The 11,509-nt window shown below is 38.8% G+C and overlaps 2 protein-coding genes across 6 annotated transcripts; one reads left to right on the top strand and one right to left on the bottom strand.

Moving 5' to 3' along the window:
* Positions 1 to 1,462: 1,462 nt before the first annotated feature.
* On the bottom strand, positions 1,463 to 5,470 carry LOC113776983 (dnaJ homolog subfamily B member 6-like). 5 transcript variants are annotated; one of them, XM_027322154.1, is made up of 7 exons: positions 5,328 to 5,470; positions 4,566 to 4,658; positions 4,337 to 4,367; positions 3,376 to 3,402; positions 3,154 to 3,286; positions 2,971 to 3,061; positions 1,463 to 2,069 (listed from the first exon to the last, which is right to left on the bottom strand). In XM_027322154.1, exons 1-6 carry the CDS (start codon positions 5,391 to 5,393, stop codon positions 3,007 to 3,009), a joined length of 405 nt encoding a protein of 134 aa, XP_027177955.1. In that variant the 5' UTR covers positions 5,394 to 5,470; the 3' UTR covers positions 1,463 to 2,069; positions 2,971 to 3,006. The 5 variants fall into 5 exon arrangements, with proteins under 5 accessions (XP_027177955.1, XP_027177908.1, XP_027177999.1 ...); XM_027322107.1 differs by lacking the exon at positions 1,463 to 2,069 and adding an exon at positions 2,166 to 2,487; XM_027322198.1 differs by lacking the exon at positions 1,463 to 2,069 and adding an exon at positions 2,166 to 2,411.
* Positions 5,471 to 9,096: 3,626 nt separating this feature from the next.
* Positions 9,097 to 10,806, top strand: LOC113774906 (pectinesterase 4-like). Its single transcript, XM_027319561.1, has one exon. It carries the CDS (start codon positions 9,097 to 9,099, stop codon positions 10,804 to 10,806), a length of 1,710 nt encoding a protein of 569 aa, XP_027175362.1.
* Positions 10,807 to 11,509: the final 703 nt, after the last annotated feature.

Raw genomic sequence — 11,509 nt, 5'->3', positions numbered from 1 at the left:
CCCCATTCTGATCCCACAATATATCAGTTCATTCACTAGGGGAGCTTTGTTCAAACACTTCCACATGAAGGTCTCTAATTTGCTCTTAATGTTCAGTCTCCACTTCTGCTTCCACTCCTTATCTCTTTGTCCAGTGATGCTTGATTCCCCTTGCCATCTGAGTTCCCTCTGCGTTATTTCCTTTCCTTTACTCAAAGCCTTGTAAGCTGACTTGACAAAATATTGACCATTATTGTTCTTAGTCCAGAAATTGCAGTCTTCTCTTCCTGCTAGGCTAATTGGAATCTTCAAAATTTCTGCAGCATCCTTTCCATTGAAGGTTCTAAAAATCAGATGTTTATTCAATTTGAAATTAGTTATCAGCACCTCCACTTTTTGTAATCTGCAGTTCTAAGGCTTGCTGGTTGTTGGTTTCCCATCTTTATTGTTAGGAATCCGTCTTTCCAGATTCAAGTGCTCGCCATTCCCTATTCTTCTCCAAGTGCTTTTCCCTACTTCCTCTCTTACACTTGTCAGGCTTTTTCAGATCCAGAAGGCTGTTTGATTCACTTTGCATTGGAATATTGAGCTGTCTGGATAATACTTGGCCTTCATAATCCTGCTTACCAACAGATTGGGGCATGATACTAGTCTCCAAATTTGCTTTGTCGAAAGTGCCTTATTAAAATCCTGTAGGTCCCCGAATTCCAATCCCCCTCTAATCTTGTCCTTAGTAAGCTTATTCTAGGAGCACCACCAATGCATCTTGCTCCTGCCATTCTCTTCCCCCCACCGGAATCTAGCCATCATAAAACTTATGTCCTTACATAACCGATGTCCTCTCTCTATTATTGCCTGTTGCTAATTTCAAGCGTTACTACAGTGCACAACCATTTTGTCCGCTTCTTTAAGAAACGCATAATCGCAACGCAAGTACTCTTGTCCTTTCTTGGGCATATCTTAATTTGCCAATTTACCGCTGCTTCCTCTCAATATAAGACTTTGTTTCGTTGACTTAGGAATTACCACATGCTGTGAGAACCATCTCAACAAACTTTTCTACTCCTGTAAGCCAGACTACTAGGTACTAGGACTGCAGTCATTCGTTTGTACTAGGATTTCAAACGAATCGAGTCAAGTCTCAAGTTAATCTTATCAAGTTCGATCTCGAATTCAAGCTTGAAGAGTTCTCAATGTAAAGTTCGAGATCGACTCATATTCGAGCCGAGTTCGAGTTTTAAAAAAATAAAAAAAAATAGTTATTTAATTTTTTAAAAGTAAATAAAATGATAATTTTTCTAAACAAATAATAAAATATTATATATATAATTTCACTTTAAAATAAAAAATAAAAATGAAAATATATAAAATCAAATCGACTCGTGAGCTAACAAATTAAATATCTTTGAACTCAAATTCGAACTCGAGTTCGACTTGATTAACTTGAAGTCGAATTGAACTTTGACTTGAGCTGCTCGAATTGAGTTATAACTTGAGATGCTCATGATCGGCTCTACTCATGTGCAGCCCTAGTTTGTACAACACAAAAAATGCTTAGGTAGGATTATTATTTTGGGATAATATCAGATACCTTCCTTAAGATTTTTCCTAATATCACCTAACACCCCTAAGGTTTCAAAAATATCACATGGTATATATTGTAACCACGTGATTTTCCTCATGCATTACGATCACCTTCATGTCAACATGCATCATTATTTCATCGCGACACTAAAATATGTGACATGGTTAACAATTGAACTTGGAGACCCCTAAAACTAATTGAAACAAGTTTTTTTTTTAAAACAAGTATGCTAACTATTTACTTATGCACATTAGAGAGGATCAGCCACAGCCTAAGGAAACACCTAGCTCTAAAACTAAGTCTAGATGTTTCCAGTTGCCTGGTTAGTGGTCTCCAACCAACAACAATGCTTCTAATATCCCAAAGGATCTCCTTTATCACCCTTGCTGGCTCGTCCACAACTTATTTTAATTTGCTAGACTCCTGTTCTTGATCAGCATAATTTTCACCTTATCTCGATCCGCCATATCTCCGGGCCAACATCACACAGCCAAGATCTTCCACTCTAGATGATTAATATTGCAAGTGAAAAAAAAAAAACTTGGTAAATATATATGTCAGTTATTCATTGCATGACATCATCCACAGCCAAAAGAATGTGTGAACCAAAAATCTCGCAGAACAATTAAACTGAAAAGGCCAAACAATGAATAGAGGTCTAACCCCAGATCAAAATGTTCTCTTAAATCCCACACAAGAATGAATTACTCTTACAGCACAACATGCCCTCTAATAACAAACACCTTAAACATTCCCAGCTACTTCAGTGCACTGGTTCAAACAAAATTGTTGAAGGCTATGGAAATTGACTGAAAAACGGAGAAACAAACTGCCCAACCCACACAAGCTGCGTGGAACACACCAAAAGAACATAAGGCACCGAGTATGAATTCTTGAGCACAAACCATCAATCTCTTCGGTTGCTTTCAACAATTATGAAGGGCAACAACAGCAAATACATTCCAATTAAGACCGACGAGATAATCCTAAATGTGAAAAAATGAAGGAATAGAAGACAGCAACTAATTGGTCGAACTCTGGATTTTCAGATACACATACAAAAGGTCAGGTAATAGTGTAGATACCACCTTCCTTTTTTATTTTTATATTCCTTGATAAAATCACTATCAAGATTTCAGATTTTCCAAATGAAAAAAAAAGGGGCCAAAACACCAAATAGTTGTCAAATGGCCCTTATTAGTCTTAGGTATAAAGTAGTTTTTCAGGCTCAAATTTTGCAATAATGAATCCTATTGAGAGCATTAATTTGTCAGAAGATTGTATCCCTATTCAACTGAAGACAATGACAACCAAGTATATGGTTGGTTTGCACCAACACCTTAGAATTGCAAAGACAGCAGAAAATGAACTTCTAACATGTAAAAGTTTTGGACAAGAACCCATACACTGCTAAAACGAGATGGTCTGCCTGGTGGTTATGATCAAGGCAGAAAAGGGTTATGAGAAGGATAAGCCTCCTTTTGTCGTTTGTAAGACCTGATGCATATCATAACAAAGTATATAACCACTTAGACCAACTCAGTAATTTAATTAACTAATGAAGATCTTTATCATTAGATTCTGATAACCTGGTAACAATTGATCCTCCAAAAGCAACAGTGCTCAGAACAATAAGGAGGAAGGGAGCAGCAATCAGAGCGCGATGCCCCCCACTGCCACATGCTCTTGGAACTCCACTTCTCACAACTTTTGAATATGATGCTGATCATGGATGAGAATACATTTACCAGATAAATAACAAGTGGGAGAGAAAAAGTCTTACACAATTCATTCAATGGCCAACATGTTACCCTTGTGTAAATTTTCTTGTTTACCACCTGCAAATCCCGTGGGAGCGAAATATCTCATATTCTCACCGACTCAGAGTTCTAGAGATTAATATATTCAATCCAATAATGCAGTCAAGTTGTGGCGTCAATAGTTGTTTGTGTACCCCAGATATCCCCACACCTCAATTTAGCACAGATCATGACAAAAGCAGCTCAACAAGCAGAATATGGCTTTTCAAGAGGTAACACCCAAAGGAACCATTTTGTCCAGCATAATTATGGAAATTATATTAGGATCTGCAAAGTTTTGGTGAACTGTGAATAACAAGGGCTCGAAATTTCTGGCTAGTGATTGAAGCATTGACACATTATTAGTACAAGATATCAGATCCTAGTCGGTTAGGATGATCCACATCCTTGGTTTTATCAGCCTTTAGTGAACAAATAGTTCTACACTAGGGGCAGAGCAGTTTATAATTATGTTTGGTAAATTACACATTCCACCTTTCCATATTCTAAACCCAAACATGTAGTGGTACTTTTTAGGAAATTATCAAAATTTAAGTAGAAAAGAGAATTCAAATGAAATCTTGGTTGTCACAGGTCAAACTTGAAAGAGCAGCAGAAGTTTGCATTAGAAACGCAAGAAAGAGCAAAACTAAGTACAGACAACCAAATAGAGTCATGAATACTGGAAATTTAGACAGCGCTTCGGATTATTGACCAGGTAAGCAAATAGAGACTTGAGGCTAGGAGCAGGTACTTAAAGATGAATCTAGAACCCTTGGGTTCAATGTCCATCTTATGTGTCAGCTAAAATCTCCTTATTTACATAGCACGAGATTTTGCAAGAGAAATGTGTAAAACTGTAAAATGGAAATAATCCAAAAAACTAATCAGAGAGAGTGGATGAAAAGATAGGAATAGGTATATCCGGAAAGCAAAGACAGAGAATAAAAAAGTAAAGAAAAAGGGGAAATACCAGATCGAAGGCAAGCATAAGCTTCTGATATCTGCATTTGGAGGGGGGGAGAAATTAAGGAGACGGTATAAGAACTAGCTGCTACAGGGGAAAGCTCATACGATGGGATAGCAAGTCTCGGGAAAAAGCTGCAAACCTTGACAGACACCAAAAAAAAAAAAAGAAAGAAAAGAAAAGCAGTACTGGGTATTTACTAGCACTAGGCAAGAGCAGTTAGTAGTAGTGTTACCAACTTAAAACGATGCTCAGCTTTGGATTTGAGATGAGGAGGAAAGCGATCAGGATGAGTGTCCCAGACCTTGGACTTGTAAGCAGTTTTCACCTGCAGCAACGTAGTACTAGTACATTAATTTCATCCACTACTATCATCAAAACATTCAATTCAATGGAAAAAAAAAATGATAGAAAGCTACTAACAGTTACAACTGCTGCTGCTGTACCCTTTATTAACCCACTAATCTAATTAAGGAAGAAGAATGGGGATTACTGCTAACTACTCTCTCTAACTGTAGGTTATTCATCAATCAAGATGTAGTCCGTCCATCCATCCATCATCTATTCCTGAATCAATCATGAGCGATACTGCCATTCACTAATTCCGTACAAAGTAAAGCAGTACATAAACCCAACAAAGAAGGAGAGACCGAGAGAGAAAGAACAATAAGTACGGAGTAGTATCCCTCCACTTCACTTGCCATTAAAACCAAACAAAAAAAAAAAAATTACAGGTATTAAAGGCACAATAACAGCAGTAGTACAAGAAAGCTGAACAATAAGGGATCTCAAAAATTTTATAGCGACTACCAGCTAGCTACTTGGCTAACCACAATCATAGATAGAATGGTCCGATGACGAATCTCGAATTGGATGGCAGCCGAATAGAATTCAAAAGTACAAGGAAGGAATTGGGGCCAATTCTACATACATGCTTGCTCAATTAATATAGTAATGACCAAACCGGCTGATGATTATGGAATTCGAATCCTCCTACCTGGGATGGAGAGGGATGAGAGTGAGGAGGAAATCCTAGCAGCAATTTGGCCTCCTCTCCCTCCATGCCTTCTTCTCGTATAGTCGTATACCCCTCCCCTCCCGTTCCTTCTAATTTTTTTCTTTTGTGTTGTTTAGTAGTACTAAATGGTACTGGTTTGTTTGAGCCTGGATTCTCTGTCGAATATTTCGTGTCAATTTTTCTATTTAATGCAAAATTATATAGTTCTACTTATTATATCTGTTGATATGGTACATATAAAAAAGAAGGACGGTTTGGCTCCCTTATGCTTCTTCTTCTTTCTTCTTTTTTGGGTTTCACTTAAGCCCTGGGACTTGGCTGTGTCAAAGCATTTTACTCTGATTGTGATGATTTGGCTGTATCAAAGTAATCTTGTTCACTTTTTAATGATATTAACTCCCTTTAAATGAATTTTACTTGTTAGAAATTAGTTCTTATGCTGGAGGCAACCAAACAGTCTTTCTTTTTTATGTGTCACAGTAATAGATATAATAAGTAAAATTACGTAATTTTATATTGAATAAGAAAATGGATATAAAATATGGGACAGAGAATCCCGACTCAGTTTGGTGGACCTTGACACTCTCGAAGAGTTGATGGACTTGCCCCAGAGTCTTCGTGTAGAATCCTGTGTTTGGGTGACTAAACCTTTTTAGTATGGGTGACTAAACCTTTTAATGTTTAGTCAAAATATTCATTCCACTACCTTAAAACAAAACAAAAGTGCAAGTTATTTTTTTTTTTTTGGTAATTCAGAACATGCCCTACTCGAATCTTTAGGACCCGAGCCGGCACATTAAATCGGAGGAGTGCGCCACGGCTCCACACAGTGATCCCGAGCGAGTCATGGGGTTTAAGTTCAAGATAAGATTCTAATCCAGGACCGCAAAAGTTCTTAAAAGCCGGCTTATCGTTGGACCATCCCGTGAGGGCGAAAAAAAGGCTACTCACTCTCAATTAAGAGTATTTTGGTGCAAGTTAGTTAAGGTAACAAACAAAAGCATACTTTATACTCCCTCCCTTTTTTTATAACTGTCGTTTAAGAAATTTGTTCTTAAGTACTTTTATCTGTCGTTTTACTATCCCCATGCAGCATTAATTATTTTTTCACAATTTTACCCTTTTATCTCTCTTTTCCAATACAAGGTTCTTAATTACTACTCCTAGTAATTATTACTTTTCTTTTGTAACAACCCTAGTAATTATCTGCCCCTCCATATTCTTTTTTCTTTTCTATGTTGAACCCCTTTTGTTCTTCTCCATCATTGGACAAAGTTTGAATATTATGTTGATTTTCTGCTTCTTCCATGATATTCTCAGTGTCAACATCTACATACTCTGTTTAATATCATACAAACAAATCATTAGAATGTTGAGAATGGAGAATAAATCACATTTAATTCAATAATATGATGGCGAATGGAGAATAAATCACATTTAAATCAATGTAATTAACAATAATCACATTTATTTGAGAATGGAGAGACCGTATTTGTGAAATGATCAATATGATGGCTTTAACAATAAATGTGTATAGAATTAGAATGTCTAATATGTTGAGAATTAGATCTAATTAAATGATCTAATGAAGCAGGGAGTATAACCATATTTAAATTAAAAATAACGGAAAAAGGTAAATGATCTAATTAAATGAGATAATAAGAGAAAAAATATTAGGTACCAATATTATCTTCACAAAGTGTAGATGGCTCTTGATTTAGATCCAACAACGGTTGAGTTGGTGTTAACATCTCATGCATTAATTGAAGAACTTGGAATGACATTAAGGTCAAGAATAAAATCACCGGCTGCATCAATGTTAAGATCCGGTAAATGGTTGTAGGCTTCCTTTAGAGTACTTCTATCTTCAACATGTGCTTGTGTGAATTCAATATTTAAATCTATTTCAAGAAGAGGCTGTTTATGTTTTGAAGCCATGTCTAAAAGAATACAAATAATAATGTATTTCTTTTGAGACTAATTTATATAGTGAAGTCCTTATAGCCTCTCAAAATATTTGGTGGGAGTTAAAAATGTTTAAAATTTCAGATTAAAAATTTAGGTGAAAATTTTTGGTGGGAAAGTTTTTCATTTTAGAAACATTTAGTTTCATTTTAGAAACATTTAGTTTGGTGGGAGTTAGTTTGCATTGCTTTTGGTCTAGTAAAACAGCACCATTAAGTACTATAGTGAGAGAAAACATAGGTGAATTGGACAATTAATGAGGGTGCAAAAGGAAAGTAGTGTATAGATTTAAACAATGAAAATTTTTTCTTAATTGGTGTGCAAAACCTTAAACGACAGTTATAAAAAAAGGGAGGGATTAATAGTTAAATAACTATTTTGGTGCCCAAAAAAAGAAAAGAAAAGAAAGTAGGAGCACGCTGTTTGTCGTTAGATTTTCGTACAGATGACCCTGACAGTGAGGATTTCATAGGTTTCAGTGTCGAATTCTTATGCAGGCAGCTATGTCGCCGTGGTGGTGGGCTTGATGCAAAAACACAGTAGTTTACTTTTTTGAATCCCCTCCAAACAAGTCAATGCGTGCGGAGTAATGCAATTTGACTTGGGTGAGTAACAGTTTGATGGGAGTTAGGAATTAATATACGAAAATCAAGACTTATGACTGCTGCTGACCGCAATATATATATATATATATATGAATAAGTCCTATACACTATCACGATGCTGATGCAAAATTTGAGTTTTAAATTCAAATTTAGATTATGTGTCATATATCCAATAATAAAAATGTATACACTGTTAATTTATAGAAAATTAATCATATATATATATCTTATGTGAGAAAAACTGAGAGATGTCTCTCAATAGGAATCGTGTTTGACCCAAGAGAATAAAATAAAATAAAATAAAAAGGATGAATGTTATTACCCAAAAAAATTAAAAAGAAAAAAATGAATGAAATAAAAGGGTGAAGAGTAAAATACATTTGGTTAATTGGAGTGGAGGCATGATCATACATTTGGAACCAATAAATAATTTATTTATGGACCAAGACAGTGATGGACGACGACAGGTCAACGCACCCAATCAGATTAAAAACACTGCTAAACTAAACGACCCAACCCAAGGATAATAATATGATTGAGGTGAGGAAAAAAAACGGAGGAGTTTTGTATGCACCGTGCATGCATTAGTACTCTGCATGCAGATGTTGGCTGATATTATTAATAAATATAATTATCATTATCATCGGCTGATATTTATAACTGCTATTATTAGCCTTTTTATTATGTAATTCGTTGCTAAAACAGCGTTTTGCCACTCATCACTCTCTATTTTTACGCAGTAGAAGAGGAGAAATTAAGAAGAGTAACATATAATATACGGTCATAATTGGTCGTCAAATCGCAGCTCCTATTTCGGAATGCACCGCCACCACAGATACAGATGCCCCCATTCTATTTTTAGCTCATTCTCTATTTCATGTACCTATAAAAAGACATCATGGGTTTTCGCACAAAAGCAGAAGCAAGCCAAGCATTGCATCCAAGGCAAAGAAAAGAAGAGAATTCTTTTCTTTGCTTTTCTTTTCGATTCTCAGGCTGCCCTCCTCCTCCTCTCTCTCGATCTCTCTCTATGATTAAATTTCAGTGCTAGCACCCAAAAAAAAAAAAAAAAACAAACTCATTCTTTTTTGCACAGAGAGAGAGAGAAAGGACATATTACTATATACACTAGAAAAAAATATATATATCTTCGACCCTAGTATATTACTGGCGCCAAGATGATGGGAGGAAAAGTTGTAGTTTCAGTAGTATCCCTGATTCTCGTCGTCGGAGTGATCATCGGTGCGGTAGCGGTTGTAAAACATGGAGAAGATTCCAAGAATAACAACGTCGCCGGCTCCTCAATGAAATCCGTCACCACCTTCTGCGAGTCCACCAACTTCAAAGATGCCTGTGCCAAGAGCGTTGAGTCCGTCGCCAACAATGCAACCGCATCCCCCAAGGACTACCTCATGGCTGCCCTCAACGCTACCATCCAAGAGGTCCAGAAGGCCTTGCAGGTCGCCAACGCCACCGGCTCAAAAGTCGACCCCAAGCAAGATCCTTACAATCACGTGGCCGCCCAAGACTGCCAAGAGCTGCTAGGCTACGCCGTCGACGAGCTCCAAGCTGCTTTCTCCACCGTTGGGGACAGCGAACTCCACACCCTCAACGATCGGGTGGACGAGTTGCTCAACTGGTTGAGCGCCGTCTATAGCTACCAATCCGATTGCCTCGACGAATTCGATAAGCCGGAGCTAAGAAGCGCCTTCCAGAACGGCATGCTTAACGCCACTCAGCTCACCGACAATGCCGTCAGCATCGTCGCCAGCTTGTCCGACCTTCTCAAGGGTTTCAACATCAGCCTCGGCAACATCCTGCCCCCGGCTGGAGGCCGCCGTCTCCTCCAGAACAATGACGTCATGGGCCACGAGGAGAGTTTCCCACAATGGTTTCCCGCCGGAGATCGCAGGCTCTTGGCAGCGCACCGTCGCGGCGGAGTTCTGCCCAATGCCGTGGTCGCCAAGGACGGAAGCGGACAATTCAAGACCATCTCCCAGGCCCTGGCAGCCTACCCGGCCAACTTGCAAGGCAGGTACGTCATCTACGTCAAGGCCGGGATCTACGAGGAGAACGTCATCGTGGACAAGAAGCAGGCCAACGTGTTTATCTACGGAGATGGGGCAAATAGGACCATCGTGACGGGAAGAAAGAACTTTGGGATCATGCACATCCAGACCTCCAACACCGCCACCTTTTCTGCCCTTGGGGACAGATTCATGGCCCGAGGGATGACGTTCAGGAACACGGCGGGACCCGAGGGACATCAGGCCGTGGCTCTCCGAATCATGGGAGACTTGGCGGCAGTGTTCGACTGCAAGATGGAGGGATTCCAAGACACGCTCTACTACCAGACGCACAGGCAGTTCTACCGCAACTGCGTCATATCGGGGACAGTCGACTTCATCTTCGGAAAAGGTTCGGCGGTGATCCAGAACAGCGTGATCATCGTGAGAAAAGGGTTGCCGAACCAGTACAACACAGTGACGGCGGACGGGAAAGAGCTGGAGAAGGACAGGACGGGACTGGTGCTGCAGAACTGCCAAATAGTGGCAGAAGATGCGCTGTTCCCGGTGAGGTTCCAGGTTGCCAATTACTTGGGACGACCCTGGAAGAAATTCGCAAAGACGGTGATCATGCAGACGGAGATCGGGGATCTGATCCGTCCACAAGGGTACATTGAGTGGCAGGGGGAGACTTTTGAGAAAACCAGCGAATATCTGGAGTTCGCGAATCGGGGGCCGGGAGCAGTGGCACCCAGGAACAAGAATTTCACCCGCAGCCGCTTCATTGAAGGACGGGAGGCTTCTCTGTACACGGTTGATAGTTTCATTCAAGGCCATCGCTGGTTAAGAGCCGCCGGTCTACCTTTCACCCCCGGTTTGTGAATAAGCTCCTCCATAGTCGATCCTGAGGCAATGCTATAGTGAGCATACTATATGTATGAAGAATCAAATCTCTGCTGGCCGGCTCTGCTAATGCTCGCTCTGATTGTTTTTTGTTACCCAAAAGAATAAAAAAAGGAAATTATTTTTTTGTTGACTTCACAAGGAATAAATTACTGCTATCACTACTAGCTACTAGTGGTAGTACTTCTTCTTAGTCCGCAGTAGTAGTAGTACTCTGTCTGTGTGTGTATACATATATGTGTATATGTATACACAAACATATTATATGTATACATTGAATTTGCAAACAACAAAATTTTGACTTACTCGATCATTATTGTTTCTCATTCTGACTTTTTTTTTTTTTTTTTTTTGTTGTTGCGATTACAACTCTTTCTACTCGATCGGCGGCTCTTTTCTCAGCAGCTTTTCCTATTTGGAGTCCCTATTAGTAATTAATACAATTAGCAAAGTAAAATCAAATGAGAATGGGGAAGAAGGTGAAAAGAGTAAAGAACTATAAGGCACCAAATAAATTCACATCGGAATCCAACCAAAGATTATGCTATAGAAGACGAGTGTGTATATAATCAGACAGACGCATATCTTCTGCTCACTTTCTAATCTGAAACTACAGACAGAGTGATTAGAAGAGAAAGATCAACTGCAGCAAATCCTTCGAATTGTTATACTATGTACTAGT

Source organism: Coffea eugenioides, chromosome 1 (assembly GCF_003713205.1).
Source record: "Coffea eugenioides isolate CCC68of chromosome 1, Ceug_1.0, whole genome shotgun sequence".
Classification (NCBI taxonomy): Eukaryota; Viridiplantae; Streptophyta; class Magnoliopsida; order Gentianales; family Rubiaceae; genus Coffea; species Coffea eugenioides.
Note: the sequence above shows the minus strand (reverse complement) of the source record. Positions and strands in the feature narration are given on the sequence as shown.

What these genes read in the sequence shown, in the direction of transcription:
- LOC113776983 (XM_027322154.1), bottom strand. Translation starts at nt 5,393, where the DNA reads ATGGAGGGAGAGGAGGCCAAATTGCTGCTAGGATTTCCTCCTCACTCT. An exon ending in CTGAGCATCGTTTTAAGTTG is followed by an intron (nt 4,368 to 4,565) that starts GTAACACTACTA and finishes CTCCAAATGCAG; the next exon opens with ATATCAGAAGCTTATGCTTG. An exon ending in GGAGGATCAATTGTTACCAG is followed by an intron (nt 3,062 to 3,153) that starts GTTATCAGAATC and finishes GATATGCATCAG; the next exon opens with GTCTTACAAACGACAAAAGG.
- LOC113774906 (XM_027319561.1), top strand. Translation starts at nt 9,097, where the DNA reads ATGATGGGAGGAAAAGTTGTAGTTTCAGTAGTATCCCTGATTCTCGTC.